The sequence below is a fragment of the Zonotrichia albicollis genome, chromosome 2, assembly GCF_047830755.1.
Source record: "Zonotrichia albicollis isolate bZonAlb1 chromosome 2, bZonAlb1.hap1, whole genome shotgun sequence".
Classification (NCBI taxonomy): domain Eukaryota; kingdom Metazoa; phylum Chordata; class Aves; order Passeriformes; family Passerellidae; genus Zonotrichia; species Zonotrichia albicollis.
Window position 1 is genome coordinate 28,437,737 of NC_133820.1, and position 14,219 is coordinate 28,451,955.

The 14,219-nt window shown below is 40.9% G+C and overlaps 1 protein-coding gene across 3 annotated transcripts in view; it reads right to left on the minus strand.

Annotated features, from left to right (window-relative positions):
- Positions 1-923: 923 nt before the first annotated feature.
- REPS2 (RALBP1 associated Eps domain containing 2) overlaps positions 924-14,219 on the minus strand; it is a 95,273-nt gene continuing 81,977 nt past the window's right edge. The window contains exons 15-18 of one of the 3 annotated variants that reach the window (XM_005484324.4): positions 11,480-11,563; positions 8,826-8,971; positions 6,621-6,726; positions 924-6,057 (exon numbers count right to left, since the gene is read on the minus strand). In XM_005484324.4, the coding sequence (XP_005484381.2) occupies positions 5,989-6,057; positions 6,621-6,726; positions 8,826-8,971; positions 11,480-11,563 (405 nt within the window). In that variant the 3' untranslated portion in view covers positions 924-5,988. Of the gene's footprint in view, positions 6,058-6,620; positions 6,727-8,825; positions 8,974-11,479; positions 11,564-14,219 lie in introns of those variants that run through there. The other 2 variants (XM_074534665.1, XR_012578909.1) reach the window with 2 other exon arrangements.

The following is a 14,219-nucleotide window of genomic DNA, read 5'->3' on the forward strand; positions in this document are numbered from 1 at the left end:
TCAATGAAGAACTTTTCTCTGGAGCAGGAAGATGCATTTTTAATTTTTAAGAAAGATTATTGAAACCATGAATTTAAATACATAGAGCCAATCTAGATTTGCATGAAGGCACCCCAGAGTACCATCTAATTGTAAAAACTAAGCATGGAGGAGCCATCTAAATCCATCCCACTGCTGATGGAGAATAGCTTCCCACAGGATATTTACAAGTTTTTAACGCCTTGGCCTTGTGCCTCACGTGCACCAGAGACATACTTTAACGCCAATAAAACATCCCTTGTCATGGCTTAATGCTGGAAGAATTAATTTATCACTCATTATTTCCTCTTTTAAAGCTCTGCTCTTTGGATAGCTGTGACATAATTCTTAAAAATCACACTAGTTAAAGAGCAGAATATGCTGTACCTTCTGGCTCCCTGCCCACAAAGGCCAGTTATTCAAATGGCTTCCCTTTTCCCAGTTTAAATTCAGCTCTTACAGCTGACAAGGGGCCAAACCCACTGATCACTGATCACAGGGATTCTGGGTGTGGAACACCTGGAGTCCTCCTGCAGGTCCTGCCTGGCCACCCTCTGAGTAAGGGTCTCTTAGAGGCTGGGAATGGTTTTTCCTTCACAGTGGTTAAAGAGTGTCCCTCTTTGGGCTAAATCAGGGAGTTATGTCTGAATTCTGACAAAGCAAGGCCTGACAAAGCAAAGATGAAGTTTTGACTTAACTGGAGCCTAAGGAAATATGATTTCACTTTGAATAAGTCTCTCTCTGTCTCTATTGTGTACATACAATTCCAGTGTAAGTGATTTCATCTTTCAAAGCTGAAGGTCAGCCATTTTAACATGGTGTTTTTTCCACTGGGTGTCACAGTTTCTGGTCTCCTGGCAGATCTGTACCATCAACATCCTAAATAAACCACAAAAGCAAGGCAATTTGAACCATTGGATGCTTTTATTTTAATGTAGCACCCAGCTTCATATCACATACATTTTCCAAAATTAGATGGGCATAGTATAGAACACTATACATTTTGCAGCTTACCATGGGGACAGTCTGCAGCTGTGAAAACAAATTACTTAAATCTGGCTATCTAATTTATAAGTTAAAATTCAAATATATAATAGCCTTGGGACATTTTTTTAGATTAACAACCATAATGCTTGCAATACAACTTTTTTGTATCAAAAAATCTGTAACAGAGTAAAACATAATGCATATATTCATAGCACATATCAAGATAGCTGAAAAAAGCTTCAAAATACATAATCTCTTTTCAAAGATACTAAATCACTAAGATTTACTTCTTTTCCTGAAAAAAAATATTTTACTCTTTAGTCAATAAAATATGAGGCTTCATGAACCCATGTGTTTTCTTGTCAAAGGCTGTGTATGCCAGAGACTGAAAGGCTGATGGTACTGGAAAATGGACATCCCTCATTTCCCAGCTAGCAGCTTTTGCAGATCTCTGCCTCCTGATTTGGAAGCTCAGCTGACAGGAAAGCAACCTATGCACCCCCAACAGGCAATTTTCACATTATGCCCATCCTAAATGCTTCCCATGAAGGTTTCTAAATCCCAACCATCCCTCTGTGGTCATTTTACCATCCACAGCCTCATCACCCTATGCTGGCTAGCCTTGGCAGTGTTGTAGAAGCAGAGACTGGTTTGGATTGGAAGTGACCATGAAGATCATCTAGTTCCAAACCCCCTGCAATGGACAGGGGCTCCTTTCACTGCCCAGGTTGCTCAAAGCCCCATCCAACCTGGCCCTGAACACTTTAAGAGATGGGCAGCCATAATTTCTCTGGCAACCTCTTGCAGTGTCTCACCACCCTCACAGTAAAGAGTTTCTTCATTATATCTAATCCAAAGCTGCCTTCTTTCAGTTTGAAGCCATTGCCCCTTGTCCTATCACCACATGCTCTCACAGAAAGTCCCTCTCCAGCTCTCTTGCAGCACCTTTAGGTACTGAAAGATGCTTTAAGGTCTCCTCAGAGGCTTCTCTTTTCCAGGCTGAACAAGCTGAACTCAGCCTATCTTCACAAGAGAGGTGCTCCAGCCCTCTGATCATCAGTCAGGCTGGAACTGTCTGGCTGATAGCCAAACAAATTCCTCTCCCTGATGTAGATACAGAATTTCCAACAGGAAAACTACTGCCATGCAGTCTGAAGATAATATTTTGACTTTAATAGGATATCCAACAATTTACCAGTAACAAGGCTGCCTTTACTAAACACACTTTTGTTACATCACCAAAACTCTCTGGAAGGGGGAACTGGGAACTTTCTGGAAAGAGCTGGTAATGTTTCCACTGCATCCTAGTATAATATTAATAACTAGGAGAAGGACATTGATCCTTAAGGATTAATGTGTGTTCACAGGTAGTTTGTTTAATAAAGGAATGCCTCAGAAATGGAAACTGTTTGCCTTGCTTAATTACCAGGTCATTATTTATTTTGAAAGGCTCAAATAAAAATGGCTTATCTACAAAGGCAATCAGTCACTACACTTAGCTGGGCATTTTTTTATTTTCAACACAGAATTACCATAGATTGAAACAAATATAGGTATCAGGTGGTATGAATGTTAACAGACCCATAAAGAAATGCATGAACAAATGGAATACACCTGAGTGCACATTTCCAGACATACTGAGGAAGATCCTTATCTGCTCTGCCTAGCCCTGTTCTGTAGACAAAAATATTTATTTGCCCACTGAAGACTTTAGAAGGGGCACCAGGCTCATGGTCAGAACATCCACTCAGAAGCAAGGATGTGCTCCTGTTCCCACTTATCCTCTCCTGCTGGGCATGTTGTGCTCTGCCCAAGTATCTACAGAAAACAAAAACTGAGGACAGTGAGAACTATGCATGGGAATGTGATCTCACTCCTTCAGCAGGCTGGCAGCTGGGGCAGACAAACCTTAGTTGCTGCTCTGGGTCAGGGATGTCAGGGGCTTAACGCTGATCACTCACCTGCAGCTCAAGAAAGCACCCTGAATATCAAGCCTGTGAGGTCTCACTTTCTGACCAAATGGTTTTGGATGTTGGAGCACCTCCCATCCAAAGTCTGAGAATGTAAAGGTTTCTGCAAGAAATTATGATTTTGCTCCCCCCACATTTTTCTAAAGAAAAAGTAATTTTGAAGAAAATCTGTAATACTGGATTTAGATGTGAATTTGGACCAGCCAGGGCCTGCTAACAGTAGCCATAAGCATGGCTGCATGGAGCAATGGACAGAAGCACTGTCACAGCTCCATGATGCCTTCTCTTCTCCTCAAAATGCTAACAGCTTCCCAAGAAGAGACAAATTTTTTCATTTTGTGTGGGCTGCCATAAATGCTTAACCATTGAGACAAACAAAAGAGCAACCTCCTGCTTCATATGTATAACACATCAACACTTCTCCTTGAATATTTCACTTCACTGATGTGTGGAGTATCATCATCATGGCTGATATTTGACCAAAAAAAAAAATACAAATCAACTCACATTCTAGTCATTGAAGCTGAGTGGAGTATTTTATTGCAACACTAAAAATGCAGGGACTGTTAAATACTTTTATTTATTAATCCAGTGGTAAAGTAACAGCCAAGCAAGTATTTCATTGTTGGCTAAGCAAGTATCATAATTTTCAGTGAATAAAAAAAAATCCTGGATTTCAGACATTTGAAGAGAGACATTTGAAAAAGACAGTATAAAGGAGACTCTTCAACTCTTCCCTTGAAGAGTGTCTATTCCATGAGTAACTCAGGTGAAATAAATGGGAAATAAATAAAGGTGAAATCAATGTTTTTCAAACATGAAGAAGTCCTCTACTGCCTTAAAAATGCAATGTACACACTTCTTTGCAGTAATTCAAAAGCCTTCCTTAAAAATTACCCATAAAACAAAAGACAAGTGTGCCATATGATTATTTCCCATGAAATAGTAAGGTCTTATTAACCAAATTACAATGTATGAACTAAAAAGCAAACAGGGCAAGCACTTAACCTCATTAAATCTCAGGAATGACTCAGTAGTATTATGAACAAATGAAATAAATGATGATAAATTCTCAGCAATACCACTATTAGCAAGAGGGCAGTGGCTCTTTTGCAGATTCCCAGAAAAGCCTGCATTCCTCACATTTTGTCACTGACCAGGAATGACCATCTGACTCCAGCTATGCAACAGCCACATGAGAGAAGTCCCAAATCCAGAAGAACAGTTGTTGCTTGTTGACATAGTGATCTTTAATTGAATCAAAACTAGTGCATTACAAAAAGAGACTTTCAGTAACAATTCTGCCAATGTTTATTTTCACCTGCAGACTTCTGGATTCCCGTCCCCCTTCCACATTCCTTTCAGCAAAGCAGACTGTTTCCTTACCACTTCAAACACTCCTCATGATGCCTTTCTTATCTCTCAACAAAACTTTTGGCTGCTCTGGTGCCCTCTGGTATGCCACGGCAGCCATTCTTCAACACACCCCGAGGAGAGGTTACCCAGCTGCTTCAAACCTTCCTCTCAGCCCCAGGCCATCCTACAGCTACAGGGAGCAAGCAATACATCCACAAGGGTAACAAAACTGCTGCAAGGTTTCTGCAAGGCAACCACATATGCTTAAATCAGGTCAGTGAGACGTGTGCAGGGTCATGTTTAAGGTGGACAACAGGTAGGTGACATCCCCTTGCAGTAAAGCACACCATACCCATGGTGGGAGCAGGGCTGACATTATTATGTCTGAAGTCACCCAATCCAAGAGTATTGCCCCAAGAAATACAGGAACATTCACAGCCAGCTTCCACTGTAAGAACTGAGCCCGAAGCCACCACTGCATCCAGGGAAAATTCCCCACAGGGTTCAGCTGGCCCTGGATCAAACGCAGGTTAAAGATTAATCTTTGCTTCTTCCTTTAGAAAACAGATGGGCATTAGCAGCTTTCTCCTATCAGCAACATCTCCACTGATGTGCAAAGGAACCTTAACAAAAGCCTGCTGTAAAAGGCAATTACTTCCATCTCACATTTTATAGTCTCATACATAGCACTTCTGCTATCTTCCCTCCTCTGGAAATACAGTTCTTGTACATATCCTTAAAACAAATCAGCAGCTATTAAGACAACAAAGCAGACTAATACAAATGTACATAGAATGGCTTTTATAAAAATGCCCTGAATGCATTTTTAACCTCTTATTAGAAATACACTGTTGGTTAAAGGAAAAAAAAGAAAAAAGCTATACACCAGCCATCTCAAACATGCTAAAAGAATGCAGAGACACTGGTAGTTGCAAGCAAGTGTTCAAATACTGGTGATTAGAAACAGCTGTAGCTCAAAAAGATTTTTTTCCTAATTTCCAAAATAATTATATTTTAGTATTTTTTACTGTTCTCTTATATGACTTGAACTAATAAAATACAAGTTCTCTAACATTAAAATACATCCGTGATTGCATAATAAACAGTACTAAGAAAATAATTATTTGACATGTGATTGAGGATAAAGATTCTGTACATCTTGCAAGTTCTATTCCTGTGGTATGTTAAATCCTCAGGTACTCTACAATGATACAATCCTACAGGAATCAGTAACATCCAGAAGCCCATCTCAGAGGATGAGTTTTCAATTTAAGCAAGAACTCAGGAATGCTGTACCTCTTAACGATCGGGGCAGCAGGTGCTGCCAAACGCATATAAATCAGGAATTCTTTACATAAATAAAATACTCTCAGGTTATTCATTTCAGTGATAAACTGCATTTACACATTAGGCTGGCAAGGGGGAGGAAAGAAGGCAAAGCATCCCCCACTTGGAAATATCCCATAGTCAGGTATTTGTTTTCTTGTACCTTCCTCACCTGCAAAGGCAAAAAGTGTGTAATGGGGCAAAGAGAGAGCCAGCAAGGCCAGTGCTCCCCCCTGCCTTGGCAGAGACCCTGCTCAGCTGCACAGAACTCTCTCCTTGCAAGGCTGCTGGACACTGCTCTGCTCCTGCTCGTGCACGGCCATGCAGGCAGTCACAGGACGGTGACAGGACGAAGCTGCTCCAGCTGTGTTTCCAAGGCAATGCGCTCCTTGTGAACCTCCTGCAGGAGGAGAGGTGTGTTAGGACTCTGGGGATGCTCACACGCAGCACCCTGCTCCAGGAAAGGGCTGCCAGGCAGGCTCTTGCTGGCCTCCCATGAAAGGGCTCCCTGCCAGTGTGGAGCTGGGCTGGACTGCAACTCCTCCAGGGTCTGCTTCCCCATGTGGGCAGGCTCAGAGCCCAGAGTGGGAGTGCACTTAAACCCCCTGAGCCTCAGTGCAGAATGTGCCTGAGGAGTACCCATCAAGCCTTCTGGTCTCCATTAAAATAGCAGAGCTCTGCCCTATCAGAAAGCTTCCAGTCAGCAATACAACTTGAATTACAAGTTCAGTTTTCTTCTCTTTAGTGAATTTAGACAAACTTCTCTGTCTTTTCATGCTGCAAAACACAGGTAACAGCACTGGCCTGCTGAAGGAAGGATGGCAATGTGTTCTCATTAAAAGCTTTCATCTCTGTGCTTATTTCAACTACTGTCCTATTTTTTGCTCTGATTTCAATACTGCTGGAGGTGACACAGAACTGATTGCAGGGAGCTTTGTCACTGATTTTCAATGCATTCCTTACCTTCAGCTGCTGCTGGAGCTCACTGTTCAACCTGGCGAGCACAGCATTGGCTTCTTTGTTTTTTCGTATAGCGGTCTGAATAGCCCTTTTCTGCTTGGAAGACTGTCTGCCAGACAGATAAATACAAGACATTTCAATTAAGAGTCTCAGCACTGGCTGATGCCAGAAGAGCAGCCACCCATTCTGCATAGCTCCCTGCACCCTGGACTACGTGTCAAAGACAAGGTATAAACTGCAGATTTAAGAGGAGAAAATTGTAACACTGAAATAAGATGCTTGAATTGGATGGAATCTTTGAAACTTGTTAACCTGAATGACAGAAATATTTTAGGCTGTCTCAATTATTTCAAGATCACTGCATTCTCACTGAGCTCAAGAATGATCCTTGCATAGCTGTGCTTATTTCAGTATCTTTGCATTAGCTGTTTTCAGAGACTTGTAGAATTTAAAGAGTCAGGAGTGGTTAACAGAAAATACAAAAATCATTCTATACAGAAAGAAAGGACATTGACATGAAAATTCTGTCTCAGAGTTTTGCTGATTCTGATGTTTCTTCAAAAATTAATACTTTCATTCAAAGCAGTCATTTCCACCAAAATCATCTGACATCATAAACGGGAAGATGACTGATGGACTTCCCTCTACTCTTTTGCTGTTAAAATAAAGGATGTACCTTTTTTATTTTCAGAACTTATTTTATTAATTAAGAATTTTTACTGCTTCATAGCCTGTGGTAACTGATCTGGAGGAAATGACAGCTATGCAGACAGGTATAAAAACAGACAGCTGTAGATAAGGACCCACCTATTCAAAGCAAGAGAGATAACAACAGCAAAAAAGAAAGAAAATACACAAAATACTGACTGAATATATAAGCCCCTTTCCAAATAAATTATTTTAAAGTTTTACATGAGGAAACAATAGCTCTTTAATGCCAGATTAGATCTAAAACAGATGCCCTATTTAAATATGGTCCAGTGGCACACAGTCCCCATTAACTCTTCTCTCTTAACAGAGCTGATGACACTGATTTTTGCAATAGACTCTCTCTCAGCATGGTGACAGGACTTTATGCTGTTATCTTCCACTGAACTGTCAGTTTTCTGCTTCACTATTTTCCTGCAAACTACTCTCCATGGGCTAGAAAGTAATAAATGTTAGGAAAAAAAAATAAAAGCAGAGCAATATATGTCTGTGGCCATTTTAACATTTTAGGAAAGAAAGACAAGTCAGGATTGAGATGTTAACAAATCTCTGTATCTTTGAACCACTATGGAATATGTACTCCCAAAGCACAAAATAGTACTTTAAGAGCATCCTAGGAGTCTTATTACTTATTCTAATCTCCAATTATGCAGCACAGATTCAGTCTACTGATAAACAGTCTGCCAAGAAACGCTCAATTGATTTGGGCAGCTTGATTTTGTTTCAGACTGAATCAGATATCTTTTGCAAGGCCCTGGGTGATGGTGGGGTATAATGTTTGCACAGTGCTTCAGCTGAAGGAGATGCACAGACCCAACAGGGTCTCAAGTGCCTCTGCTTACCACTTGTACAGCCCCTTCTCCATCACTATTAAATACACATAGAGTGAAATCCCTGTAAGTCAGCTGACAGCTTTGACAGCTGTATTTACAAGAGCAAACAACACATGTTGGGTTTGACCATTATCAGACCACTGGTCTGTGGCTCATCTCACACCAGTGACAAGCCCATTTCCAACATGCCTCACAATGAAAAAATATCACAAGGATATGACCAACACCAAGCATTTCACGACTCAGCTTCCCAGGCATTTTTTGGTCATATTTGCCCACATGAAGGAGCAAAATTCCAGAAGACACATGCAAGGCAGAAACACAGACCCTCACATATAAAACAGCTTGTGTTAGAGATGGTTGAATCGCTAGGCCTGCTCCTCAGGCATGTCTAGCAGGTACAGAAGTAGCACACCTTTGAAGAGGTTATCTACCTATCAAATACCACTGACAGTCACTACAGGCTTAGTCTGCTTTGGAGAAGACTGAGGTAGATTTCAGAATCTACAGAAGATGTAGATTTCAGAACGCAGATGTAGATTTCAGAATCTGTATCTTGTGAAGCATTCTCAGAAACAGAACTATTAAGCGCAAAATTATACAAAGAGCAAACCCTGCTACATGAGATCTCATGCTACACTTTGGCATGCGTGGTACAGGTTTTTACTTTTGGACTGGGAGGTGAGGCTTGACTGCTGGCAGGGAAGAAGTCACATTTATGGTGGGAGAAAGCTCAGGGGTCTCCAGCCCTTGTGCCTCCGTCCGGAGCTTCCTGCGCGTGGGTTTGGAGGGTGGCTGAGCAAGAACAACCTCCTGAAAGGAAAAAGCACAGCAACATTAAGTCAGGCCATATGTGTCCCATCATTAGGCTAGAAAAATACTTGTGTCACATAAATTGCTGACAGCTGGTTAAGATTTCATAATTCAAAGACGTACAGAGCTTAATTCCAATTTGGTAATAGCCTCTCATGTTTCTGACTTTGAAAAAGGAACAGTAACTCCTGCAATCCCTTCATGAATGAAAGGGTGTTTTACCTTCATCTGGATGACAGGCTCTTCACAACTGGGCTGTACAGCTTAGTGTGCATTGGGTGGAGGTGGAAGGAGGGGTATAAACACCTATACTAGCCCCCAGTTGACCCAAAAGCATTAAAAACAGAGCAAGATTTATTTTTGACTATGCTCAGTTTGAAAGAATCAATAATTAATCACTTGCATCCCAACTTACTGCCTCACACGTCTGGCACAGAGCCTCTCCCTTCTCCCCTCCTCTCTTATGTGAAGGAACACTGAATAGTTTTGAAATACAAATACATTACATTATCCATGCAAAATTAACATGTTGAAGTATAAAGGCCAGTTATTTCTCTTGATAAGTTACATCAGAGAAATAGTCTGTGTTTTCTAGGTAAAGCAGTGTCTTGCATTTTTATGACTTCAGTGGTAAGAAGTGTTTTCATTATCACAAATTAGGACATCCTTTCTTTTGCAATGAGAAGTAGTTTTACCACCTTATAGCTGATTTAAATTATAAACATAAATGTATCCTCTTCAGTGTATTTTATTATTAGATACATTTCACAAGGGATATAGCTATTACTGCCTCATTTCATGAATGAGAAAGCTAGGACTCAAAAAGTTGAATTGGCTTGAGACAGGATTTTTCAGCATCAAAGACAAAACCAATGACCAAATTTCACTATCACACATTTTACTGTGCTAGATTACCATCACTATTGTGCTTTCACCAGATGCTAATAAAATAAGAAAAAAATTAATGGGGAAACATTTAATGACAAAGCAATTACAAGAAAAAAAATAATACTGTAGTAAGCAGCCTGACTCACAAGAAGAAACTTCTATAAGTGATACAAAATGTAACCAATATAAGACCATCAATCATTCACATTAGAAGGGTGAAAATTCTTAAAATAATTTTAATTGTAAGGAAAAAGGTTTAAACATTAAAAAACAGTTTTGTAATTACTGAAAAACATCTAAAAATATTATCAGATGTTCTGATCAGGATGCCAGCACATCATGACTGCACAGATCTCTGGTAATGCCATGCTCTGGAATCCTCTGCACAGGCACAGCTCCCTACAAGGGTGGAACACGCCCCACACAGCAAGGGGGGAACTTGCATATGCCTTCCACAAATGTAATGCCCAACACACACTGCCAGTCTACCTCAAACCCTACCAAATCCACAGGGTAACTCCCTCTCCCCTTTCAAACACAACAGTGTAAGCAATGGTCCAAGCAGATCCCTTGGCAGGGGCTCTTTGGCTGGTTTCTGCTGCTGCTTTGGAAGGTGGCTCAGCAGTGCAACACCCACCTGCCTCCCACACCCCACAGCCTGGGGCATCACTGCATTTTAGGGAACCAGGTGGGATGAGAGTGAGCATGGGGTGGGACGAGAAAGAGCAGGGCCAGGCTGGAAGTAGCACATGATGAGCACAAGCAGAGCAAGGACACTGCCCAGAAAGCACTGTCACATACAGAAAATGATGACACTGGATGTTTGCCTGTGCTCCGTGTTACACTAAGAAGTTGTGATGGTGCTCCCGGGGCAAGAGACATCCAGCACCTGCCAAAAGTTCTTGGTTGGGCTGAGTAAATGCCTTGCAGGTACTCTCTGACTACAGGAGGGGCCAGAATCTGTATTTGCTCCCTATCCAAACCTGTTCTGGCTGGGGCTGGTGGAAGAAGGTGGTCAGAGCATGATCAGGAGAGAGGAAATGCTCACAGCCACTGCTAAGGCCACTCCACCTCTAAGCAAAGCCCTGTGAAGTGTGCCATTTTAATTTCAATGCTTACTTTTAACAACTGATAGGTCCATACAAAAACATATTAGAAACTGCACATCTTGAGCAAATCTTTCCCATTCTACGTACATTTAGTGGCAGATCCTGACCTCTACCAAATAGGTGTTTACATCAAAATCAAATCCTCAAAAACTGAAACCAAGAAGTGCATCGCAATTTGGAGGAACTACAGTGAGACAGGGCTGGAGTACAATCAAACTCTTTTTTGTTTTCCCTAAGGCTCCACAAGCCCCTATTGATTAGAAATAAATGGCAAACTGTGGCTCTCAAAGCATGTGCATCAATGTGTACACACTAAGAGGTTTCTTAATGATTTATGTGAGTTGATGTCACATATGATCACAGTTCTCCTCCAGTGTCTTGACCTCCAGAGAAGGTAAACATGTGAAAACATAACCCTAGCCCTCTGTTTAATTGCTTTTAAACTTAAAACAACCACGTTTTTTGGTTAAGGAAAATCACTCCATAATGATACAATGTGTGCAGATCTCACCTTTTTTGCTGAACTGTTTTCTTCTGCCTGTGATGAAGGTCTGTTCATCTGAGGATGTAATTCAACCTCAGATGGTTGCTCTGTCTGCAACAACAAATCAGTCATTGCTACACCCAGAAAATGACTAGCAGTCACATACAATAAAGCCAATGAAAGGAAATGTTACACACAAAAGAAAAGTTACTGTGACAATTCAACAGTAGGGAAAATGGAGATCTAGGGTGACAGCTGAATGGATGACATATGTCTTTTGCAGATTTTTAATGAAACCATATTCTTGCATTTTATTGTGCTGGGAAAATGGGAGAAAAGTTTTTTAGTGAAGCATTAGGAACCATGTCTCTGAATGTAAACAATCTAGAATTACCATTATGGCCTAAATACTGTGAGAAAAAAAATGAGAGAATAGAAAAAAGCTAGAAAGACCTTGGATATGCCCTGTCACCTTATTATCACCTGAAACCAATGAAAATTCACAGGAGTAAGCCCCTGTCTTTGAAACTTGTGAGGCTGAAGTGACAAAGCCAGTATCATACCAAAAATTCCAGCAAAGGTACTGAAAACACAAGTCATAAAAAAGCAGACAAGTCTTCCCTCCTCCCTTCTCACATTTCAAACAGAAATCCAGCTGAAAACTCACCACCCAGATCTACACATCTGCAAAACAAAACACCTGATTTCCCAAAATACCTGACTGAGAAGCAAATTAAAGCAGAGGATTAATCACTTGCTTTGCCTCTCATTAAAGTTTTTTGTGTCTTTTGATCTCCTCCACCAGGACAGGCCCCGGCACCAGTGAGGGTGGCAGGATTTAGAACTGCCTGTCCCCAGGTGCACAGCAGCAAACATGGCATTGTAAACATGGTGGGGCTGTTTTCTGTCCAGAACATATGGGCTGGCTCTCCAGGATGGGGAAGGCAGGCAGGAGCAGGAGGCTGAGGCACTTGGCACTGACAGACAGTCAGACAGACAGCCTCTTCTCCTCTTTCCCAGCTTCTCCCAAGGTAGAGCCAGGCTGGCAATGGCCCCAGGCAGCAGGGGCAACCTGCCATCCTGCTCCCTCCTCAAATGAGCCTCATTTCTATACAGGTGAAAGCCTGTGTTTAAAACCAAGTTCACAAATCTCAAACTTTTACAGGGCCAGGATTTTAGCCATAATAACAATTTGTTGCACACCGAAGAACCTAAATTAACTGTTGCAAAGAGGTTTCTGCACAGGCCCACCAAGCTCTGCAGCAGTAACAAGTTTTCAAGTGCCTAGTTGTAAGTTAAATAAAAACAACAGAAAGTACTGAATTTGGTATATTTAAAAAGGAGGAACTTTTCCATAGCATTTTTATTTCTTCCATAACAGACACAATAAGAGCTGTACAGAAAGGTGCAGGGGCAATGTGGTTCTGTGGTACTGCTCTTCTGCAACCATACAGTATCAAACATGTGCACAGAGGAGGAAGTTTTGAAACCAATTTCTTTAAAACATATGTGAAATTCCTCAGGACAGAGGGAAGTGAGGGACTAACAAGATTTCTCTCCCACCCTTTTTTAAGTGTGTTACATCTGCAGTGTTACCTGATGGTTAAAAAAAACCCAAAGAGCCCCTCACACTGTAATATTTCCAGTATTTGAATATGAATATCTTAATTTTTAAAAATTTTAATAACTACTGCATGCTAACACTTGGATTTTGAAAAGGCTTTTATATATTGAAAGTCTTCCTCTGTAAATGTAGATTTCTGGTCAAATAGAGTGAAATGGAAAAAAGCAATTTTTTGTGCAGCTATAAAAATCAAAGACCTTTAAAAGTCCATTGAATGCAACAGAATATTTCTTTATCAGCAAGCTGAATAGGCCATAACCTCACTGACTTCTACAATAGCTTTTTATATATTCAAAAGAAATGAAGGCTCTGAGCACTGGCAAAGTCCACAAGGGTTTCATGAATGATCTGGGGATGGTAAAGCTCAAATAATGAACAGAACGACACAGTAAGCCTGGACCACATAAATATGACAACCAATTCATTCATTTAGGGACAGCAAGAGTAAATCCAGACCTTCAGTGGGATATGTAATACACATACTATAAAGTCCTCATGGTGTAGCTTTGCTGCATAACACATAAAAGTGCCAGGGTACAGGAAAGCGAGCTTTTAATGACCCTTCAGTGGCAGGGAGCACTAAATACCTGCCTTAACCTGGCCAGGCAGGCAGCTTCTGTTGCTCACAGTCTTGTTGGAGTCTACAGCAAACCTTGCATCAAAAGCAAGAATATATTCACTTATTCCACAGAATGGAGAGGAAAAAAAAAAACCTGACCAACTCCATGTTATTTATGTATAGATAAAAAAGGCAGCTTTTGAAGAACCAGTTTGTTCCAACAGTGTAAAAGTAACTGAAGAGAGTGGTATTCTACGGGGTCAGTTTCAAATGATCAGAAAAATTGAAATCATGGTCAGATGAGGGGTCTAGAGAGGAAAGAAAATTAAAAAAAAAAAAACAGAACCCAAACTTTTGTAGAACCACCCTCTCTTTTTTCCTTTTTTTTTTTTATGGTCTCATTGCAGGAGAGTACTGTTTTAAAACAAAGAGAACTGGAAAGGAAAAGAAAGGGTAAACCTTGTGTTCTAGTGAAAGCAAATATAAATCACAGTGAAAATGTCAAAAAGGGTAAGATATCAAAATCTGTGAGAGCAGGCCATTTTTTGTGAGCTGGCTGCTGTGATGTGTCTGTCAGGGCCAGC